At 45.2% G+C, this 23641-nt stretch overlaps 1 protein-coding gene and 1 pseudogene across 3 annotated transcripts; both read left to right on the plus strand.

The window, feature by feature from the left end:
- The first annotated feature begins 1132 nt into the window (after nt 1-1132).
- LOC138998274 (zinc finger protein 551-like) lies at nt 1133-16849 on the plus strand. Of its 3 annotated transcripts, none has more exons than XM_070400335.1 (3): nt 1133-1354; nt 11769-11892; nt 13611-16849. In XM_070400335.1, exons 2-3 carry the CDS (start codon nt 11772-11774, stop codon nt 15503-15505), a joined length of 2016 nt encoding a protein of 671 aa, XP_070256436.1. In that variant the 5' UTR covers nt 1133-1354; nt 11769-11771; the 3' UTR covers nt 15506-16849. The 3 variants fall into 3 exon arrangements, with proteins under 3 accessions (XP_070256436.1, XP_070256435.1, XP_070256437.1); XM_070400334.1 differs by lacking the exon at nt 1133-1354 and adding an exon at nt 8944-8983; XM_070400336.1 differs by lacking the exons at nt 1133-1354; nt 11769-11892 and adding an exon at nt 12829-12892.
- Nucleotides 16850-17615: 766 nt separating this feature from the next.
- Nucleotides 17616-19731, plus strand: LOC138998396 (ornithine aminotransferase, mitochondrial-like; annotated as a pseudogene).
- The last annotated feature ends 3910 nt before the right edge of the window (nt 19732-23641 follow it).

Below are 23641 nucleotides of genomic sequence, written 5' to 3' on the forward strand. Positions count from 1 at the left end.
TGTTGGTGAACACAGCTATGCCTGGGACATACTCTATAAAGAGAGACCAAGGCATGATTTTTCTTTGAGAATGTGAAAGAAATGTGATAGCCCTCATTCACTTCAGTGTTGTTGACTCAAATCAATCTTAACACTATTCCTTTTTTTAATTGATTTTTAGAGAGAGAGGGAGATGTAGGAAAATCAATGATGAGAGAGAATCATTGATCAGCTGTCTCCTGCATGCCCCCTACAGGGATGGAGCTCCAGAACCTAGGCGTGTGCCCTGACCTGGAATCCAGCCAGAGATAACTTGATTCATGGGTCCACGCCCAACCACTGAGCCATGCCATATGTGCGAACTATCTTTTTTATTTTAGACTCTATTAAAAATAGTCCCAGTTTCCTCCATCCTCAATCCCCTTTGCTTCCCTCTTTCCTGACCACACCATTTCTAGGCCCTCACCCCATTATTGTCTATGTCCATGGACTATGCATATATGTATATACCTTCAAAAATATATTTTTGTTGATTTTGGAGAGAGGAAGAGAAGGGGAGAGATAAATACATCAATCATGAGAAAGAATTACTGATTTGCTGCCTCCTGCACGTCCTCACCCCCACCCAATTCAGAATTGAACCTACAACCCATGTATGTTCCCTGACCAGGAATAGTACCATGACCTCATGGATCATAGGTCAATGCTCAACCATTGAGCCACACCAGCTGGGCTAGATTATTTAAAATAAAAAAATGTATTTTTTTCTTTTTTTATCGTTCATAGTATTACAGACGTCTCCCATTTTCCCCTGTGCATATACATTCCTTGGGGGATCTCTCCCAGTCCGCCCCACAGCCCTCTCCTGGGAGATCTGCCAGTCTGTTCCAGTTAACCAGGCCTCTGGGCAAATCTTATCTTTCCCCAGGTCCTCTTGCTGAACACATCACCTTTATTCACCACTGTCATTGGCTGGGAACCTAGCCATCCTGTCGGCGTTTGAAAAAACTACATTACCCAGAAAGGAACGCCTGACGTGGGCGGAGCTAAAGGGAACTTTTGTTGTCAGGGCTTCCGGTTAGGGCGGGACTTCCGCCTTCTTCCTCCTGTCGGGCATTTTGACCTCTTCCCTTTCTTCAAAGCTTCACAGGCCTCAGCGCACTGGTCGTGAGTAGGAGGAGGCCTAGGAGGCAGCGTCCTTGCTGTGCGGGGTGTGTCTGACGCTGGTTGGGCACCAACAGGCCGGTATCGGGGCCTCCGTGTCTCCCGGACTCCTCTCTGCCCACAGCGTCCCCGCAGCCTGACCCCGTTTAACCCCCCAGCCTTGGGGACCCGCCTCTCAGGACCCGCCGCCCAGAAAGCCGCATCCAGAACAGTGAGTCTCTCCTGGGTGACACAGGGTGTGATGGGGGATGAGGGCCACAGGCTGCAGTGCCACCTTCTAAGGACACGGATGTGGGGCTGAGGCAGGAGGATTAGGAAAACCCGGGTCTGTTGTGGATCTAAAGGCAACGGAGAGATGAGGTGAGGTTTTGCACGAGCAGTTTTACTTTCATTTTCAGAACGCTGGGGCCATAGATGGTTGTGAAAAAAAGAAGGAATTTTCTGAGGCCGGTTTCTAACTTTTCCTAACATTGCTCAGAGGAAGGACAGACTAGAAGACAGAGGACAGCAAGGGGAAGTCCTGTAAATGATAAGGGAACTGGCAGAGTGAGCCCTGAGGACTGAGCCCGGAGATAACACAGGCATCTGGAGGGCACCTCGCCTCTGGGTTGGGCAAGGGTACTGAGCAGGTGAGCCCATAGAACAGTGGTTCTCAACCTTCCTAATGCCGCGACCCTTTAATACAGTTCCTCATGTTGTGGTGACTGAAAGGGCGAGGGTTACGCCCTTCATCTTGCCCCAGATCCTCTATTTTTCGGGCAGCAGCCATTAGCCATGTGCTCAGCAAGGAGCTTCTTCCTGGAAGCCCAAGCCTCTGCTAGCCACACCTAGGATTTCTTTAAATTAACCAATGATAATTAAGGGAAGTGAGTGCCATAGACGCAACCACATGCTGTGTAACAAGACACAGACTTGCGCCTGGCCAATCGGCAGGGACAGACTGAAACTACTCCTTTAAGTATTATGATTGATCATTTCAAAGAGATTAGGGGAGGCTATAGAGCTCCCCCAGGAATTGGGAAATTGTTAGAAATTGGAGGGACTGTTTAAACTCTGAGTGAATGTCTGGTGAAAGTGTGTGAGTGTGGAGGGAGGGCGCCTGCCCTCTCCTCTCCTTTGTGTCGCTCCACAGCTTTGGTCAGGCGGGCATCTGAGTGAGGATCTGTGAAAACAGGTCACCCCCTCCCTTGTCTGTCTCTCATCACCGATCATCATGGGGTCGGGACAAAGTTTGTTTGTATAAAAACTTATGTCTCGGTATTTTGAAGTGAAATAATGCTGAAATATTGCTAGAGGACAGAATTGAATCTGTTGGTTGATTAAAAATGTTACTGATTAGGAAATGCTAAGTATTTGACTTGCCAGCTAAAACTTTAAGGTTTGGATTGAATTGGGAAAAATTGTGTAGTTGTGGTTACTAAATGCCTTTGCTTATTGGTCTGATTAAAAAGAGGATTGATTTTATGACCTCAAATGAAAATTTTTAATAAAGAAACCAGTTTAAATTTAATTGATATTCTTTAAATTAATTATAAAAGCTATAAACAGCTAATGAGATTTCAGTTTGTCTGCAATATAATGTTGGCCATCTGTCTTTTAAGAATTTTGGTTTGCTCTGTCAAAAAAAAAAACACACTGTAGACAGCCACCATTTTGAGCTGCATGATTTGGCAGCCGCCATGTCAGGCACACGGCTTGCCACTCCCCTGGGGGCTGCCATCTAGAAACAGCAAAGGCCTCTCCCTCTGATTTAGTCAATCACAAAAGGAATGTCTGCTCACGGAGGCAGGATGGAATTTCAGGGGTGGAGTTTAAGGTGGAGGAAGGAAGTGTGATTGCCTCTCGGATTTATTTAATACTATTTTTAAGATGTCAAAGTCTTTAAAAGGGACTAATAGCAGTAATCTAATTTCTAAAGTGAAGTATGGTGATGATTGTTTCAGGTAGAAGCTGTGGTTTCATACCTGTCTTAGAGGGCACATTTTTCGTTTGCCTGGGAGGGACCCTCAGTGTGCCCTGCCTGGGGTAGTAACAGTCAGTCTTGTGCATTAGCTTAGTGCGGTGGTCGGCAAACCGCAGCTCGAGAGCCACATGCGGCTCTTTGGCCCCTTGAGTGTGGCTCTTCCACAAAAGACCACGTGCAGGCGAGCACGTACAGTGCGATTGAAACTTCTTGGCCCATGCACAGCAGTCTGTTTTGGCCTGGGCGAGTCTATTTTGAAGAAGTGGCGTTAGAAGAAGTGGGGGTACGTTCGCTGAGGTCGACCCCTCAGATTGAGGACGTTTTTAGCAAAGGCCAGATTAGGAGTACCCTAATTAAGTTAATAACAATGTACCTACCTATATAGTTTAAGTTTAAAAAAATTGGCTCTCAAAATAAATTTCAATCCTTGTACTGTTGATATTTGGCTCTGTTGACTAATGAGTTTGCCGACCACTGGCTTAGCGGCTTGAATCAGTGAGACTCACTGGGCATGGTACAGAGGGCCTCCACAGCTAGGACTTAAGTAACAGTTAAGTGGAGAGATGTTGGCTGTGACTGGTGAAAGGGCATCAAGTACAACACCAGGGGAAGTGGGCTAGGGTATCTGAGATCTGACTGTGGTTCTTCATAGGTTAGATTGAAGGAAAAACAGTCATGGAGAGAGGCTTTCATAGCAGGACTGAAGGCTTCCTCTATGAGTGTAGACTATCAAAGTCAGGGCAGTACGTGATCCTGTTTGAACTTGGCAAGCATTCTCTGGATGACACATGATGAGTAATAAGTAAGAGCGCAAGGAGATGTCTGTGAGGGCCTGGACTGTAGAGGTGGAGGGGTGAGATATGTGTGGAACATAGAGTGATGTGCACTTGGAGAGGGAGTGTGACTTCATGGCCAGAGCACCCTGATATTGACATAAGAGTGAATGAAGGGAGAGTCCATTTCGGGTGGAGTCTGGATGATAAAATAAGGATTATTTTGGGGTAATTGCCTGAAAAGAGGGGTTTTTTGGTGCTCCCTGCCAGGTTCAGTGCTTAGGTGACATTTATGTACCCACCTGCCTTTTGTTGTTGAGGGTGACACACTGATTCATAGGGATGCGATAGCATACATCAGTGTTACCCAGGCTTGGAAATCTCCAAGGGCATGGGTAAGGGAGAAGGGTAAGAGAGAAATGGATTATGGAGGTGGCAATCTATGATTTTGGAAAGTAAGGTAATTAGGAAACAACCCGTCCTAGCCACAGCAAATTTGCATTACCTTTGAAATTGTGCCTCTGGGAATGAAGCTGTGTGAGAGAAGTGTTCAAAGAACTATGTGCAGCAGGTAGTACAAAGCTATGAGCTCAGCACCCTGGGATTGTGGTCTGAGGGTGAAGTGTGATGCCATGTTTTTAGTGTCTTTGAGGAACAATCTGAGGGACTACAAAGATAATGCCTGACAAGAGCAATATCAAATCACTCACACTCTCTTTATGGCCAACATCTCTTCCTACCCTCTGTTCCTGACACCCACTCTACTGTCAAGAGGAAGTATGGCGTACCTGTGAATCCCATAGCTCAGTTATGTTCTATCTGCTCAACGGCCTTTATTGTGGGAAGACAAAATATCACTAGAAATATAAGATGACAGTGATTTTCATGTGATGAAGGCCCGGCATCTTCTCTAGTGTGTAGAGTGGAGAGAGCAGGTTGATGTGTATGATGGAATATGACAGAGTTGGAACTTTAGGAGTGAATCTGATCCCGGGCTGTACTGTCCCCACTGTCCCCATTATGACAGTATATGAACTTTGAGGACGTGTACATTGCCTTCTCTCAGTAGGAATGTGGGCTCCTTGATGAGCCTCAGAGACTTCTCTATTGTGATGTGATGCTGGAAGTTTTTGCACTTTTATCATCTGTAGGTAAGACCTTCACATTCTTCCAATGTCCTGAGATGATGTCCTCTCTTCCTTTATTACTCTGATGTAGCTTTCATTCTTCTACAGCCAGTCCATGGGCTCTGCTAATTTTCCCAATGTCATGTCAGATGTGCTGTGGCTGCCATGGGTGAGGTCTGTGGAGAGTCCTGAGCCAAGGAGTCCACAAACATCCCTAAGACCAGTTTTCTCAGACAGTGCAGGATGTGTCTGGGAGTCAGGAGTATTATAGACAGCTTAATGGGTCCCACCTGCTGTTCCTCTCCCTGGGAGGATGACTTTGTCCAGATCCATGGCTTCTATTTCTACCTCCTTCCTCTAGCCAAAGGTCCTTGGTGACTGCCTGTGCCAGGTTATGGTCTTTACTTACATGAACCTTGAACTGTACTTACAAGATCACACTTCAGTTGTTTGTAATATTATCTTCTGTAAATACAATTGCAAACCAAATTGCACTAGGCCAGTGCTGGCTGCCCATCTCTGTCATTTTTCATTAATACTTGGATTATTTCTGTTGTACGTATTTGTAGAGAAGAATGTGCAGGATGAACCCTGATATTTTTTTACAGGGTGAACATGCAGTATGGTCTCAGAAGAGGCCTGGCCCTGTTGAGTTGCAACTGTGGGCTAGATATAGATCTTTTGTTGTGAGTCAATTGCACGGAACCATGTTATGTGCAACACACTTTTGTAAAGGAACTTCCACCTGTCACCACAGTCAGCATTCAGTTCCTCACCATATTTCTATTTTCACGTTGGCATAAAACGGATGATGAGGAGACCAATTCTGAGCAGAGTGTATATGTACCAGGAGAGTCATGTCAGGGCTTTTAAGACAGCCCCAGCAACCCAGAAGACACATCTTTTTCTCAGTCTTAAAAGATATTTTGGACCTGACTGAGTTACAAGCAGTATAGCTTGAGCAGAAAGCCTTCATCCATAACATATATGTGTGAGAGACTTCTGTTTCATTGCAAACCCTCACCAGCAACAGAGAGATGCCAGTGGACAGAAGCCGTGGAAAGAAGATATGGACAGGGCCTCACTTGTGTCCCAATGCAGCTTTTACTTAATATGGGTGCCTTCAACCATTAGGGAGATTGGGAAAGACTTGCCAGCCATCTCAGACAATCTCCAGCACCAGGCCACTTTTCACACTGGGTAGTGAGATTTCACAAGAATTTCTCAGTGGAAGAAGTCATGACGAGTGGGCTAAATGTGAAAAAGCTGCCAGCCACAACCAGAAAGTTGTTCAACATCAGGTTGTCTGCTCCAGATTAGTGATTTATAATTGTAAAAAAATGTGGGAAAGTTTTTAGAAAAATCTTTTTCCTCATTCATCATAGAAACGTTTATACTGTAGAAAAGCAATATGAGTGTAGTGATCGTGGGAAGTCCGTCATCCTGAGGTCCAAACTCATTCAACAACACAAAGTCCACACTGGAGAAAAGCTGAATGAGTGTCGTGATTGCGGGAAGTCCTTCAATCAAAGCAGTACCATCACTCAACACCAGAGAGGTCACACTAGTGAAAAACCTTATGAATATAGTGAATTTGGGAAATCTTTTACCTGCAATAATCACCTCCTTATCCACAAGAGAATTCACACTGGAGAAAAGCCATATAAGTGTAGTGACTGTGGGAAGTCATTTACACACAGGTCTACCCTCCTTCAACATCACAGCGCTCACAGTAGAGAAAAGCTATATGAGTGCAGTGATTGTGGGAAGTCCTTTAGGCAACACAGTAACTTCACTCAATACTAAAGAGTTCGCAGTGCTGCAAAACCTTATGAGTGTAGTGAATATGGGAAATCTTTTACCTGCAATAATCACCTCCTTATCCACAGGAGAGTTCACACTAGAGAAAAGCTATATGTGTGTACTGATTGTGGGAAGTCCTGTGTGCTCAGAAAAAAATGAATTCTGTATTCTTACTTATATTTTAGAAAATGATGAGTACTCCGAGCTGTTAGGATCTTCACTCCTTTGTCTCTGACTAAGGATTGAACTTAACCATTGTTTCCCCCAGACCACAATCCTAATATATGCTACACCTTTCAGGGACATTGTGCTGTGATGAATTTTTTCAGGTAGTTATTCACCAACATGCAAACCACTTGCTGTATATGGCTCTGGTTTATGATCTTTTTATAAAGGTACCTTTTTCATTTGTACCTTTAATTTATTGGTTCTATTCTCTGCCTGGGATGAATTGAAAGCACAATTGTGATCTGTCAGCAGATAGAGGTGAAGAGATATTGTGGGGATTCCAAACTTTCAGTGCTTCTGAAGGGACATCATGATGACAGAAAATCACTCTTTGGCCATTATTTGCTTATTTTACATTTCTGCCGAAAGCCTTAAAGCAAGACTGCAGGACTTTATGGTTCTAATTTTCAGCCTGGTACCTCTATTATTGGTGAAGTCAAAGGTCACCCTGAAGAGGAGGTCTTTGTTGTGCTTCTGTGAAGCACTTTGTTCATAGTGTGTATGACATAAGTCTCAGCAAATGATCCATATGTCATGATGGAGAAATTTCATAGGCTGGTGTCATTTGTAGTAAGAATCTGGGGGTTGTGTGCAACCACAATTAGGGCAGAAGCACTTTTTCCATTGTGAGTGGGAGAGACTGCAGTAAATTAGTTGAAAAATGCCTCCTCTGAATGTTTTCCACAAATGTTGCAGGGCCTGTGGCTTGCGTGATGTTTGTGTACAGATATTCTCAGGACCTCCATACCTGTTTACTATGACTGAAGTCATTGGCAGAGAAAATAGTCTTATAATTTTACTATTCTGCTGGCCCCCCTAGGGTGTTCACCTCAAGGTTGATGCTCAACATACAAGAATTCAAAGGTAGAGGAAGAGTAATCCTATAATCAACCCCAGGACATTTCTTGCAACCAGTCAACATTCCTATGGATTCTGATGATAATAGTCTAGATTGCTTACCAATATTTGCTGGGACTATGGCAAGGCTGTTCCTTCCAGTATATGAGAAATGACATGCAACAAACTGCACTTTTTAAGTATGTACTATTTGGTGAGGTTTGATGTACATATAAAGCTGTGAAGTTGTCACACATGAAATAAACTTATCTGTCACCAATGTACAGGGTGGAGCAAAAATAGGTTTACAATAGTGAGCACCCAAAACACATAGTTTATTGTTTTTAAAAAAGTATTTTAAACATTAGTTTATTGATTCTTTTAGGGAGAATGGGAAGGAAGGGCGGGAGAGAAACATCTATATGAGAGACATATGTTAATCTGATGCCTCTTGCATGCCCCCTACTGGGGTTTGAGGAAGACATGTTCTAGTGCCCTGACCTGTTCTAGTGACCTTTAAGTGTAGGGGATGATGCCTAACTGAGTGAGTAACACTAACCAGGGCAGAGTAAATTCTTGTATTATTATTTGTTAATTATTGTATTACTTCCCATACCAACAACTCTAACCCTACTTTTGGCATACCCTATATTTCCTTCTGCCCTTTTACAAACTCTCTCTCTACCTTCCCCAGTCCTACAAGTAGGCATTGATTTTCCTTCCATTACAACGCAGTAGAGCATATTTTTCATAATTTTATAGGCACTAGAAGGTGTGTGCTCTTTAACAAATATTGGTTTCCTTCACCCTACATAGTTATTTTGAGATTCAACACAAATTGTGTACTGTGAATTACTACTTTAATTATGTGTCTATGACTTTGGTTATTTCCAGGTGTGGGGTATTACAGAGAAATCTGCTGGGCATATTGTGTTCAGTTCATTATCTAGATGTATGTTTTACTGATCAAACTGTTGTTGTGTGGGTGAATGTTTTACATTGTAAGATATGTGGAACTGTGATCTAAAATGCTTATTTCCTTTGCATTCCCACCCACCCACAGTAATGAAAATTCCTGTTTTTCTGAAACTCTGCCAGCACATATGATGGTAATTTTTTCAAAATACTAGCCCAATAAATGAGTATAGGATTACCTCACCTTTGTTTTACTTTCATTTACCTAACAATTTTTGATGGTGAGCATTTGTTTCATACATATATTCACATTGTCTTTATCATATTTGTTAAAATATCTGCTCAGAATCTTTTAACAATTTTTAAAATGAATTTATTACCTGGAGAGCATTATGCTAAGCAAAATAAGCGAGTCAGAGAAAGATCAGTATCACATGATATCATCATTTGTGGAATATAATGAACAGCATAAACCAGCGGTTCTCAACCTGTGGGTCATGGCCCCTTTGGGGGTTAAACGACCCTTTCACAGGGGTGGCCTAAGACCATTGGGAAACACATATATAATTATATATTGTTTTTTGGGGTCACCACAACATGAGGAGCTTTATTAAAGGGTCGCGGCATTAGGAACGATGAGGTCCACTGGCATAAAGTGATGAACAAAAATACATTCAGAGACAAAAGCATCAAAGAGACCTTCAAACCTCATAAAAAAGGCATGAGAGGGTGATCGGGGTTTGGAGGATAAGAGATCCAAAGAACAGTATGGGAGGTGCTCTTTATGTCAGTGTAGCAGGTGGGGGAACTGGGCTGAGCTGCACAGTCACCCACAGGGTATGATGACATCAGTGTGGTCCTGGGACTAAAACCAGAGCAGCCGGGCACTAACATTGACAGACAAGTGAATGAAAAGGGAGTCCATTTCTGATGGTGTCTTCATGATATGATATGGGAAATTTTAGGATAATTTCTAACAAGATGGGTTGTTGTGGTGCTGCATACGAGGTCCAGAGCTTAGGTGACATATATGTGCCCACCTGTCATTTCTAGTTGAGGCCTGACCCAGTGAACAATAGGAATGAGATAGCATACATCAGTGTCACCTGCACTTGAAAATCTCCACCAGCATGGGGAAGGGAGAACAGAGAAGGTTGAGAGAGAAATATATCACAGAGGTGGTGAACTAGAATTTTAGAAAATAAGCTAGTTAGAAAACAACCTGTCCTTGTGATGGCTTATTTATGTCATTAGTGAAATGTGCCTCTGGGAATGAAGCTGTGAGACAAGTGTGGATCAAAGAACTATGGGCAAAAGGTAATGCAAAGTGATGGCCTCAGCAAACTGGGATTGGAGTCGGAAGTGTAATGTGCATTAGCATTTTGAGGGACAATTTGGAGGACAACATGGGTATTGCCTGACAAGACCAGTGTCAAGTGACTCACACTCCCTTTATGTGCAACATCTTGTCCTATCCTATGTTACTGGCACCCACTGTTATTGAAAGGGGGCAGTCTGACTCTCATTTGAGGCCCAAAGCACAGGTATATTATAACTGCTCATCTGCCTTTATTGTTGTGAGAGACACAGCATCAATCTGCACTAATAAAAGACAAACATGCAAATTGCCTGTACCTTCGCTACACCTTAAGCCACGCCCACCAGCCAGTCAGAGCGACTATATGCAAATTAACCAAACAAGATGGCGGCCGGCAGCCACGGAGCTGGAGCAAGCAGGAGGCTTGGTGGCCCCAATGATGGAGGAAGCCAAGCTTCCCGCTTGCCACAGCGGGCTCTGAGCTCCACTCAAAGCAACAAAGTTTCAATTATAGAAGGTAAATAAACCCCAGATACCTGCTTTCAGCTGGCCGTGGCCATGGAGCTGGAGCAACCAGCAGGCTTCCCTCTCCCCCACCCTGGCCAGCTCTGAGCTCCTCTCAAAGCTACAAAGTTTCAATTATAGAAGGTAAATAAACCCCAGAATTAAAAAAGAAAAGAAAAGGAGAGGCTGGGAGCTTCCGTCGCCAGGGGGCTTGGCCAGCCTGAAAACAGCCCTCAGCCCCTCACCCAGACTGGCCAGGCACCCCTGCGGGACTCTCCACCCAAAAGGGGGTGTGGCCAGCCTGAAAACAGCCTTCAGCCCCTCAGCTAGGCTAGCCAAACCTCCAGGGGGTAAGGGTCCCCACTGGGGAAGGGGCTTGACCAGCCTGCAAACAGCCATCAGCCTCTCACCCAGGCTGGCTAGGCACCCCAGTGGGGACCCCCACCCTGAATGGGGTGTGACCAGCCTGCAAACGGCCATCAGCCCCTCACCCAGGCTGGCCAGGCACCCCATTGGGGACCCGCACTCTGAAGGGGATGTGACCAGCTGCAAACAGCCATCAGCTCTAACAGCAGAACAACTGGGAATGACTGGTCACTATGACACATACTGACCACCAGGGGGCAGACGCTCACTGCAGGAGCTGCCCCCTGGAGGTCAGTGCACTCCCACAGGGGGAGTTCTCCTCAGCCACAAGCCAGGCTGACGGCTGCCAGTACAGCGGTGGTGGTGGGAGCCTCTCCCACTTCCTCAACAGCACTAAGGATATCCGAGTGCAGCTTAGGCCTGCTCCCTGCTGGCAAGTGGACATTTCCCCAGGGCTGCCGGGCTGCCAGAGGAATGTGTGACTACCAGCTTGGGCCCGATCCACCAGGGAGTGGGCCTAAGCCAGCAGGTGGACATCTTCCGAGGGGTCCCAGACTGCAAGAGGGCATAGGCTGGGCTGAGGGCCCCCCTCCCCCCAAGTGCACAAATTTTTGTGCACCGGGCCTCTAGTAGGAATATAAGGAGATATTGACTTTGATGGGACTAAGGCCTGCTGTCTTCCCTGATGTGGGGAATAGAGGAAGCAGATGGTTGTGCCGGGTGGGGAGTGTGACAAACTTTGCATCTCAAGAAGAATCTTATCATGGGATGTACTGTCCTCATTATGACAGGATATGAATTTTGAGGACGTGGCTATTACGTTCGCTCAGGAGGAGTGGGAGATCCTTGATGAGGCTCAGAGACGTCTATACTGTGATGTGATGCTGGAAGTGTTTTCACTCCTATCATTCGTAGGTAAGACCTTCATCTCTCCTAGTGTCCTGAAGTGATGCCCACTCTTTATTTATTCTCCAGACATAGCACTGTCTCTCTCAAAGCAAGACCATGGGCTCTGCTCATTTCCCCCACTGTCTTGTGAAATGTGCTGTGGCTGCCAGTGCTGAGCTCTCAGAGAGCCCTGACTAATAGACTCCACAAACTTCCCTAACACCAGTTGCCTTAGGAACTGCAGGAAGTGTCTGGGTGTCAGCAGTCTTACAGACAGCTTAATGGGTCCCTCTTGCTCTTCCTCACCCAGGAAGGGTGACTATATCTAGATCCATGGCCTCCACTTCTGCACCTTTCCTGTAGATAAGGACCTTGGTGAATGCCTGTGCCAGGTATCTTCTTTATATACAGGAACCAGTTGCTGTTATTGTAAGACCCTCCTTCCATTGTTGTTTGTAATATTACCTTCTGTGAATACTATTGCAAGCCGAATGTAATGCGCAAGTGATGGCTGCTCACCTTTGTTGTCTTTCCTTGAAACTTGGAATACTTAGTTTGTAGATATTTCTAGAGAAGGAGGTGCAGAGAGAACCCTGGGTTTCTGCAGGGTGAACGTACAGGATGTTCCTAGGGGAAGCCTGGCCTTGCTGAGTGGCAGCTCGAGGGAGGTATGACATAAGGATGGTGTTCAGATTGTACCAGGAACCTGCTCCTGTCTAATGATGTTTGGTGCAAGTTCCAGTGGCCACCCCTCATTTATACATTTCCTTTTCCATATTTGACACTTTGCTGGCTTCTTATTTCATCAGTGACTTTCTAGCTTTGGATATCTTTGCCATTGTGTCCTTTTTACGTCACCTATTCCTTTGCACTTCTCTTTCTGCAGTATTCTACAACATGGACCTATGCAAGCGTTATAAGGAGCACATACACTGAGTGGCCAGATTATAATGACCACCCCGTCAGCACTTTATTGACACTTCGAAAATACTCAATATTGAAAACTTCCTAAGCAAATACTCTCAAGGTTTTATTATCATTATTATTATTATTCTTTGCATAACTAATTCATTTCTTTGTACTGATGGGGTGGTCATAATAATCTGGCCACTCAGTGTACATGCTTAAATACCCCTAAAATACCAGCTGCTTGTTTATTGAATTTTACTTGGAATGAGATGTAACCAACCTTCTGCACAGCTTGCCCATGTCACCAGCATAGAAGATCTGCTGCAGTGATGGCAAACCTTTTGAGCTTAGCGTGTCAGCATTTTGAAAAACCCTAACTTAACTCTGGTGCCGTGTCACATATAGAAATTTTTTGATCTTTGCAACCATAGTAAAACAAAGATTTAGATTTTGATATTTATTTTATATATTTAAATGCCATTTAACAAAGAAAAATCAACCAAAAAAATGAGTTTGCATGTCAACTTTGACACACGTGTCATAGGTTCGCCATCACTGATCTACTGAATGCTGTTAGCAGCAGAATGAGCTGGACAGTCCACTTCTCCTCCATGTGGTACTTGTCTTGTTTTTGCTCTATTTCTGCTGAAGTCTCCCTTGTTTTGTGATCTTCAGTGCTCAAGAACTTCAGAGTGACCTCTTACTAATCCATCTTTCAGGTCTTTTATTTTCAGCCAATTGCATGAAACCAATGTAGTATGTGCAACCCACTTTTATAATGGGACTTCCCACTGTCACCAGAGTCATTCATTTCGTCATCATTCCTCTGTTTTCAGGTCCTTGGCGTAAGATGGATGATGTGGAGGCCTATTCTCAGCACAGTGTATCTATAGGAGATTCTCAGGTCAGGGCTTCCAGGACAGCTGCAGCCACCCAGAGGACCCATCTGTGTAAGCCGTGCTTCTCAGTGTTAAAAGATATTTTGCAACTGAGTGAGTTACAAGTGGTTTACTTTGAGAAGAATGTGTTCTTAAGTGATGCATGTTTGAGAGACTTGTGTTCCAGTGCAAACCCTCACCAGCAACAGAAGGATGCCAGTGGAGAGAAGCCCTGGAAAGAAGATATGGAGAGTCCCTCGCTTGTGACCTGTTGCTGCTTCTACTTATCTGGGATGCCTGTAGCTAGTATGGAGGTTGGGGAAGACTCCCCAGCCATGTTAGGGCTTCTCCAGCACCAGGCCACTCTTAACACTATGGAGCCACACAGTAACAATGAGATTTCACAGGAATTTCTCAGTGGAAAAAGACATCCCCAGTGGGTGGAATGTGAAAGAGCTGACAGCCAGAAACAGAAAGTTGCTTATCAGAAAGGTCTCTGCTCTGGAGATATGATTTATGAGTATAATAAATGTGGGGAAGTGTGTAGACAAATGTTTAACCACCCTCCACATGGGAGAGTTCACACTGGAGAAAAGCCTTATGAGTGCAGTGAATGTGGGATATCCTTTCGTCAAAAGTGTCGCCTCATTGTACACCAAAGAGTTCACACTGGAGAAAAGCCTTATGAGTGCAGTGAATGTGGGATATCCTTTCGTCAAAAGTGTCGCCTCATTGTACACCAAAGAGTTCACACTGGAGAAGAGCCATATGAGTGTAGCGAATGTGGGAAGCATTTCAGAGAAAAGGCTGCCCTCACTAAACACCACAGTGTTCACACTGGAGAAAAGCCATATGAGTGCAGTGAATGTGGGATATCCTTTCGTCAAAAGTGTCACCTCACTGTGCACCAAAGAGTTCACACTGGAGAAAAGCCATATGAGTGTAGCGAATGTGGGAAGTATTTCAGAGAAAAGGCTGACCTCACTAGACACCACAGAGTTCACACTGGAGAAAAGCCATATGAGTGTAGCGATTGTGGGAAGCATTTCACTGAAAGGGCTGAACTCACTAAACACTACAGAGTTCACACTGGAGAAAAGCCATATGAGTGTAGTGAATGTGGGATATCCTTTCGTCGGAGGTCTCACCTCACTAAACACCACACAGTTCACACTGGTGAAAAGCCATATGAGTGTAGTGAATGTGGGATATCCTTTCGTCAAATGTATAACCTCACTATACACCAAAGAGTTCACACTGGAGAAAAGCCATATGAGTGTAGCGAATGTGGGAAGCATTTCCGTGAAAGGGCTGCCCTCACTATACACCACAGAGTTCACACTGGAGAAAAGCCATATGGGTGTAGCGATTGTGGGAAACATTTCAGAGAAAGGGCTACCCTCACTATACACTGCAGAGTTCACACTGGAGAAGAGCCATATGAGTGTAGCGAATGTGGGAAGCATTTCAGAGAAAAGGCTGCCCTCACTAAACACCACAGTGTTCACACTGGAGAAAAGCCATATGAGTGCAGTGAATGTGGGATATCCTTTCGTCAAAAGTGTCACCTCACTGTGCACCAAAGAGTTCACACTGGAGAAAAGCCATATGAGTGTAGCGAATGTGGGAAGTATTTCAGACAAAAGGCTGCCCTCACTAACCACCGCAGAGTTCACACTGGAGAAAAGCCATATGAGTGTAGTGAATGTGGGAAGCATTTCAGAGAAAAGGCTACCCTCACTAACCACCGCAGAGTTCACACTGGAGAAAAGCCATATGAGTGTAGTGAATGTGGGAAGCATTTCAGTGAAAGGTCTGCCCTCAGGAAACACCACAGAGTTCACACTCGATAAAAGCCATATGAGTGTAGTTAATGTGCGAAATCCTTTAGTGAAAGCTCTATCCCCAGTGAAGAGAAGGGATTTCACACTGGAGAAAAGATGTAAATGTGCAGGGAATGTTTTATTTTTCTCACTAAGAATAAGAACACTTAAGGGGCTCGATGGGACCCATTTACATGAATGTAAACCCCTTTAATGAGAACATACACTCTGCTAGATTCGTCATTAAATTGAGGTACAATTGAGACTTGAAGGATCTGTGTTGTACTTGCTAACATGTCCAGACCTACAACCCAAATGATGTCACTGTGAGTGTTTATCACTAAAGAGATTTCACAGCTAACACCTGCCTCACCTGAGGAGTGTGCATCGGTCACATTCCCTGGGTGCTCAGGGGAATGTATTCTGTGTTCTCGCTTCTGCTTGTGGTAATTATGATTCCTCCAAGCTCTTGGCAGTATCTTCATTCATTTCTCTATGACTAGAAAATGGACCTGACCCAGGATTCATCCAGAGCAGCTGTTCTCAGCTAAGCAGTGCTACCTCTTTCAGGGACATAGTGGTACTCACATTATGCTTTGATAAATTTTGGGGGTTTTTTATTCACCAACCTGCAAACTCTGTGCTCTCTGCTCTGGTTTATGATCTTTTTTTTAAGGGTGTTTTTATATTTGTGTTGTTATTTATTAGTGCATTCTTTTCAACACCAACTACTCTAAACCTGAATTTGCCACACTCTGTATTTACCCCCAGTCATTTTGTTATATTTCTGCTTCCCCAACCCTCCATGCAGACATTGATTTACCTTCCTTTACAATAGAGTAGTTCATATTTTTCATAAATTTATTGGCACTATAAGGTGAATTCTTTTTAACAAACACTGGCTTCCTTCATGCTATACAGATGTTTGAGATTTAACACTAACGTTTATATAAATAATTTTTTATTTCTAGAAAATATTGTATTCTATGGATAACCACTTTTACTATTGAGCCGCCTATAATTTCAGTTATTTCTACGTTTGGGGTTTTAAAAATAAAACAGCTCAGAATATTGTATTCCATTCTTTCTACAGATGTATGTCTTATTAAACTGTTCCAGTGTCAGTGAATGTGGTACATTTCAACATATATGGAACTATGACCTCAAATGGTCAATCAGTTTGCCTTCCCACCCACCCAGAAAATTCTATGCAACTCTGCCAGCACATGCAAAGGTTAATCTTTTTAAGTACTAGCCCCATCAATGAGTGTACTGTTAACTCGCTTTTGTTTTAACTTCATTTCCATAAAGATATTTGATGGTGATGATTTCTTCATGTATTTCTTTCACTGTCTTTATCTTCTTTGTTAAAATGATCAGGATTTTTTGTTTACTTTTAAACTTAATTTATTATTCTATTCTAACCAATAGGAGGGCGGTGCAGCCTCTAAGACATATGTTTCAATTTCACTCAGTCCTCAGTGACTCGACTGATTTTTTTGGCCATATGGTATTCTTGGTTTTTGAATTCTATAAACAAAATGGTTTTTCTCAATTTTTACCCTATGTATGATTTATAGCCCACTTGTACCAGACACTTATACATTTAATCTGCATTGTTAATTCTCCACCAGTGTTCTTTAAGTTTAAGCATTTAATGATACATTGAAGTCTAGGTTTGTAGTAGTTGAAAATTTCCCTGGTGTAAATGTCATAACTACATTCCAACTGCGAAAATGATGGCATTGAACATGGACCTAAGATATTTCAGTAGTATATCATTTTGTTTTACTAGTGACTGGGTGTATGGACTTGTGCACATTGAAAGGAAATTAATTAGAAAGTGACAAGTGGGGTGGGACTGGCTGAGACGGGTCTGACACAGCCTAATGCCAACCTTCCCCGGTCCCTCCCCATTAGGCTCCACTTGGGGCAGTGCCTTGGCTTCAAGGGTGTCTGTGGAATGAGTGGGATCCCTCTGGCAGGTTAGGTCCTACGGCCTGGCCTGCAGGGAATTGGGCCGAAACCAGCTCTCCGATACCTGCTGAGGGGTCCTGGATTATGAGAGGGCAGTTGTCAGGTGACACAACCCAGAATCGGGCTCCCTCCTCTCTGGTTCCAGGATGCGTGACCTGAGAATTGTTGTCTTCCATCACTACCTCTCATCTCAGTGGTTCTGGTATCTACTATTCTCAGATACATTAGTGACTTATTTTACTAAAAACCCCTGATAAGTTTCTCCCTGGCCAGAGAGCTCAGTTGATTAAAGCATCATCTCAGTAGTGCCAAGGTTGTGGGTTCCATCCTCAGTCAGGCTCCATGCAAGAATCAAACAATGTGCTGCCACCAAGACATAGCCGCTGGTTCTGGCGCCAGAGGCACCCCCAGGGATTATTGGACCCAGCAGGTCGTCCCTGGATCCAGGCTGAGCAATCTGCATTTCCATCCTAACCGCAGGAGAAAGGGTAGCTGGTTGGTGGAATTCTTGCTCTGCGGACACGATGCTTTCCAAGCTAGCTCGTCTGCAGACTGTGGCGGGGCGCCCACACGCCAGTGACTTCTCCTACATCCGTGGCGACTAAGAAGATGGTCCAAGGCCCTCTATGGTCGGATGACGTTTTTGAATGGGGAAGCCAAGTATGGCGCTCACAACTAAAGGGTGTCCCAAAATTCAGGCAAGAAGTAATTTTGATAGAAAACACAGGTTTATAATTAAAAATTGTAAATTTTTTATTGATTCAAAATGTATACAGTATAGGGTTTTGTATGGAATAGGACAACGGGTAAATGGCCTCCACAGCTTTGCTGGTACACACGCAAAGCCTTGGTCTTGATTGTCTCTGCTCCTGGGCCATAATTGGTACTTGGTAATGCTTATCAAATTGAAGGGATTGAAATCACAGGGTAACAAATATTAAAATCTGATTCAGTAAACCAAGTAAAATTGGGCTTTTATTTTTTGCCATTGTTAATGCTCACGCAAAATTCAAATCTTGCCTGAATTTTGGGACGCTCTTTACCACCTCTTACTGGTCACCCTGGAGAGAGGGACAGGTATTTCCCTGTGGGATGCGGAAGGCAGGAAACGCTTTGATTTTCTGAGTGCGCACAGCGCCGTCAACCAAGGGCATTGCCACCCCAAGATTGTGGACGCCCTGAAGAGCCAGGCGGGGAAGCTGACGCCAACCTCGCGGGCCTCCTACAACAACGTGCCGGGCAAAGACGAGGAGAACGTCACAAAGCTCTTCAACTACCACCAGGTTCTCCCCACGAGCATAGACAGGGTGGAGGCCGGGGAGACCGCTTGCAAGCTGGCGCGGTGGTGGGGCTGCACCGTGAAGGGCATACCCAAGGACAAAGCCAAGATCGTCTTCTCAGCTGGAAACTTTTGGGGCAGGACTGTGTGTGCCATCTCCAGCTCCACGGACCCCAGCAGCGACGACGGCTTTGGCCCCTTCATGCCGGGGTTCGAGATCATTCCCTACAACGACCTACCTGCTCTTGAGCGTGCTCTTCAGGATCCAAACGTTGCTGCGTTCATGGTCGAACCCATTCAGGGCGACGCGGGCGTCATTGTCCCGACCCAGGCTGCCTGAGGGGTGTGCGCGAGCTCTGCGCCAGGCACCCAGTCCTGTTTATTGGATGAGACCCAGACAGGACTGGCCAGGACTGGGCGATGGCTGGCAGTCGGCCATGCAAACGTCAGGCCTGACCTCGTCCTCCTGGGCAAGGCCCTTTCCAGTGGCCTGTAACCCGTGTGGGCGGTGCTGTGTGACCATGAGATCATGCTGACCATCCAGCCTGGGGAGCGCGGCTCCACTTACAGGGACAACCCCCTGGGCAGCCGCGGGGCCAACGCCGCCTGCGAAGTTTTGGAAGAAGAGAATGAGCTCAGGAAGCTGCCCTGGGACATCGTGACCACAATGCTTGGGAAGGGGCTGCTGGATGCCACCGTCAGCGGGGAAACCAAAGATTCTGATGCTTGGAAGGTGCGCCTGCGCCTTCGAGATAATGGACTTCTGGCCAAGCCCACCCATGGCGACATCATCAGATTCCACCTCCTCTGGTCATCAAGAGGACGAGGTCCAGGAGGCCGTGGAGGTCATCAAAAAGACCATCAGTCTTTTTTTTTTTAATATATTTTATTGATTTTTTACAGAGAGGAAGGGAGAGAGAAAGAGAGTTAGAAACATCGATGAGAGAGAAACATGGATCAGCTGCCTCCTGCACATCTCCCACTGGGGATGTGCCGGCAACCCAAGTACATGCCCTTGATTGGAATCGAACCTGGGACCCTTCAGTCCGCAGGCCGATGCTCTATCCACTGAGCCAAACCGGTTTTGGCCAGACCATCAGTCTTTCTGGGTCTGCCTCCGCCAGCTTTCTGAGGGCAGGGCCTGCTTCCCTGGGGTGGGGTCTGTTCCCACGGAGTAGGCCCTGTTCCCACGGGGCGGGGCCTGCTTCCCCAGGGGCAGAGCCAGCTGGGCTGGCAGCTCGGCCACATCCTTCTAACAGCCTGTGTGGTGCTGCTCTCAGCGCTGGCTCATTCCACTACCCTGTGTCTTCAAGGACCTTTTAAAACATGTTATTTTCAGTTCATACATGCTAGAGCGGCATTTATAACCACGCAGGTTGCTGTGTAAGAGAACGTGAGGGAGTCTGTTTGATCACGTGTGTGTGTGTGCTGAGGCGAAATGCTCCCTCTGTATGTAGGCAGCCTTTTCGGCAAGTCCCATGTGGTTTTTACAGGTTTTTATCATTTCCTCGCTGGTGTAAATATATTGTATTTCAAAAAGGTATATGGGGTTTTACATAGAAGACTGCTTTAACCTTCTAAAGTTGAATCATAATCACTGAATTTTAGGAAGGATGAAATGGTTAAGCTTATATAAAAGTACTAGGTTTAAATAAACTTTACATTAGCCAACACCAAGACATGTCATTATTTTGAATTGAGAACTAATGTTCAACATTCCCAAATTACGTTTTCAGTGTTGGTATAATTTGTAAAAAATACTCGTTTTCAGTTTTTCTTTAAATTAAAAATAAAGCTTATATTAAAAAAAGAATCATGCCCTAACTGGTTTGGCTCAGTGGATAGAGCGTCAGCCTGTGGACTGAAGGGTCCAATTTCGATTCTAGTCAAGGGCATGTACCTTGGTTGTGGGCACATCCCCAGTAGGAGGTGTGCAGTAGGCAGCTGATCGATGTTTCTCTCATCGATGTTTCTAACTCTCTATCGTTCTCCCTTTCTCTCTGTAAAAAATCAGTAAAATATATTTTGAAAAAAACAGAATCAAACAATGTATAGAATTAGTGGAACACAAAATGTGTGTTTCCCTCTCCCTATTCTTCTCTCTCTTGCTCTCTGAGCAATATATTTGTGTGTTTTTTCACCAAACGAGTCAACATATGCGAACACCATCACAAATCAGGCAGCTTCCCTGTGGTGAACCAGCCATAAGGGTTCTCATGATTGCAGAGCACACAGTGAGGGAGAGGACAGGAGGGGGGGGGCCCTGCTGTCAGTGTGGAGGGTGGGGAACTGGGGCTAAGCTGAAGAGTCACCCACAAGTAATTATGACATCTGAGCTCCCTGAGACTAAACCCTAAGGGGCTGGGAAAAGCTCTGGGCCTGGACATGGGCTTTGTGGTCTCAGCACCTTCCAGCCAGGGGTTGAGACTGAGCTATTTTGGATTCAGGTGGTTGAGGAGCCCAGATCCCTCCCAGGCATTCTGGAGCAGCCCCTAATACTTGAGGACCTCAAATAAGTTCACCTACCTCTGAGCAGCCCATACACTCTCCTAAGCTCCGCGGGCATTGTTTGAATCTCTCTATTTTTGCATTTCTGGGTAATTTTTTCCATTTTCATTTCATTAAAAATACCACTGCCCAACCAGTCCTGGAGGTAGCATGGATTCTCCAGAAAATGGTGCTGTGTGTTTTTAATGGTGAGACCATTCTGAAGTGCCATAGGCCGGTCCATCCTTGCTGCTTGATGCAGTCGCTGCAGGAAAGAGGCATCTGCACAGTATGTGTTTCAGTGGACCTGGCGTATGTAGCATACTGTTTTTAATATGTTTGCTCCCTTTAGCGCCATGTGTTTTAACCAAGGTCACCTCTCCGAGAAAGGTTGTTTCCCCAGGTGGGGATTTTTCCCTGAGGTTAGGGAGGGGATACAACCCCTTAATTAAGTGCCAGGCGGGTAGTTAAGCTACATGGTCTTTACTCCCTGGAATGAAGATGAGAAACACCTTGTAATAGAAATTAACAGGATTAAAATCGGCTGGTATAAATACGGATGTAACAAGACAATAAACGTCAGATCCTCATCAGTTCCTGACCAGAACTCCGACCAGAACTTTGGCTGGAGATCCTGGCTATAGGTCCTGACTAGGCTGCTGACCAACTGAAGGCTGTCTTCGTGTCATTCCTTCTTCGCCGACTCCATCCACACCTTTGGGGACCCCTGGACCTGCTGGGATTGGACCCCAGCACTGAAGTACAAGCATTTCCTGAAGGAGAGGCTTGGACTCAACATGATACCACATTGGGGGGATGCATTCCAGGTGGTCTCCCTGCTCCATAAGTTTGGCCTGTGCCGAGCAGACCCTTGCACCTGGAGTGAGGTGATGGAGCCTGGACTCTGAGGGACAATATACCGTGGGGTGTGAGGTTGGGCCCCTGGACAGGTTTGGTTTTAGGGATTCCTGCCAGCATATGGGGGTGTGTCCATTGTGTGTGTGTCCATTGTGTGTGTGTCCTGTGGCACTGTCTGGGTGGCCCCTATTGTTTGTTCCTCTGTGTGTGTGTGTGTGTGTGTGTGCGTGTGTGCGCACGCGCGTTCCCCTCAAGGTATTGCCTATGTCTACAGTGTGGGTCTATGTGAGCCTGGACCTAAGTCCGGCACCTGAGTGCCCAGAAGAGGCTGGAGGTGTTCTCTACCTGCATGTTTCTGTGCTCGTGTTATCTGTATATTTCTCTGAGTCTGTGAACCCCAACCACTGACAAGTCATAGTGAATCTCCGGAGAGGTGATGTAGAGGACTACCTGGTATTCTTCCCCACCACCAGTTGAGCCCCTTATTCTCCTGCTCATCCAGGCATCTGGTGTCCCTCTGGAGGTCCCATCTCAAGTATGAATTAAGCACAGGGCCAGTTCATAGAACCTCAGGCTGTAGCAAGGTGGGGAATAGGGGCAGACTGTGATGACAGACAGGAGGTATAGAGCGTGGATTGGAAATGTTTGTGGAAGACTGTGCCTTCTTGGAGTAGCTGGATGATCCAGGATCCTTGGAAAGGAATGTGAAGATGGGTGCATGTGGGGGAAAGCTGAGGGGAAGACCTCTAGGCTCCTAAGTCCCCACTAATAATGAGGAACTGGACATCCCTGGAGAGGGTGTCCCTTACCCATGTGAAAGCTAAGCTGAAAACTAATAGAGGAAGGTGTCTGGGTCTACTCATAGCATCACTCCTGGACCTCTAGGTTCTAGTTATCTACAGGGAGTGCATGGCCACATGGGACCTGGAGGGAGAACTGGCTCTACTCACTCCAGTGCCTAAAGTTATGTTGGAATTTCTCAGAAACAGCTTCTACTAAGATAAGTTCATTTTTATCACTCAAAGTCTAACCTAAGTTATGGAAATGAAGGGATGACTTTATTCAGAAACCATCATTTAGTGGTTAAATGAAAGCCAGGAGAGGATCATGACTATGACACTAATTATGTGGGGTTTTTCTGAGATCAGCGATAGTGATTCTGTTAGCCTCCCAGGGAAAAGAAGACACATTGACTGCATTCAAATGATTCTCTGATAACTGTTCTAGAGAGATTGCTCTGAATTTAATGCTATGTTCTTGAAAATTCAATACCTTACTTATTACATTTTTCTTTTTTAATCCTCAGCTGAGGATATGTTTATTGATTTTAGAATAAAGAGAAACAGGGAGATAAATAAGTAAACATTAATGGGAGAGGAACATGGATCAGTTGCCTTTCAAACATGCCTCAACCAGGGATCAAATTCACAATCTATTGTGTGTGGGGGGTGGGAGGGGAGGTGCATTATGAGATGATTCTCCAACCCACCGTACTACCTTGTCAAGACAGCACCTCAGTTCTTAATGTTTCCTTCAAAACAGTGTATTAGTATGTCTGAGCATTA

Source organism: Myotis yumanensis, unplaced genomic scaffold (genome assembly GCF_028538775.1).
Source record: "Myotis yumanensis isolate MYYU_CA2020_CCGP unplaced genomic scaffold, mMyoYum1.0.hap1 SCAF_20, whole genome shotgun sequence".
In the NCBI taxonomy this organism is placed as follows: domain Eukaryota; kingdom Metazoa; phylum Chordata; class Mammalia; order Chiroptera; family Vespertilionidae; genus Myotis; species Myotis yumanensis.

What these genes read in the sequence shown, in the direction of transcription:
- LOC138998274 (XM_070400334.1), top strand. An exon ending in TTCACTCCTATCATTCGTAG is followed by an intron (nt 11,893 to 13,610) that starts GTAAGACCTTCA and finishes CTCTGTTTTCAG; the next exon opens with GTCCTTGGCGTAAGATGGAT.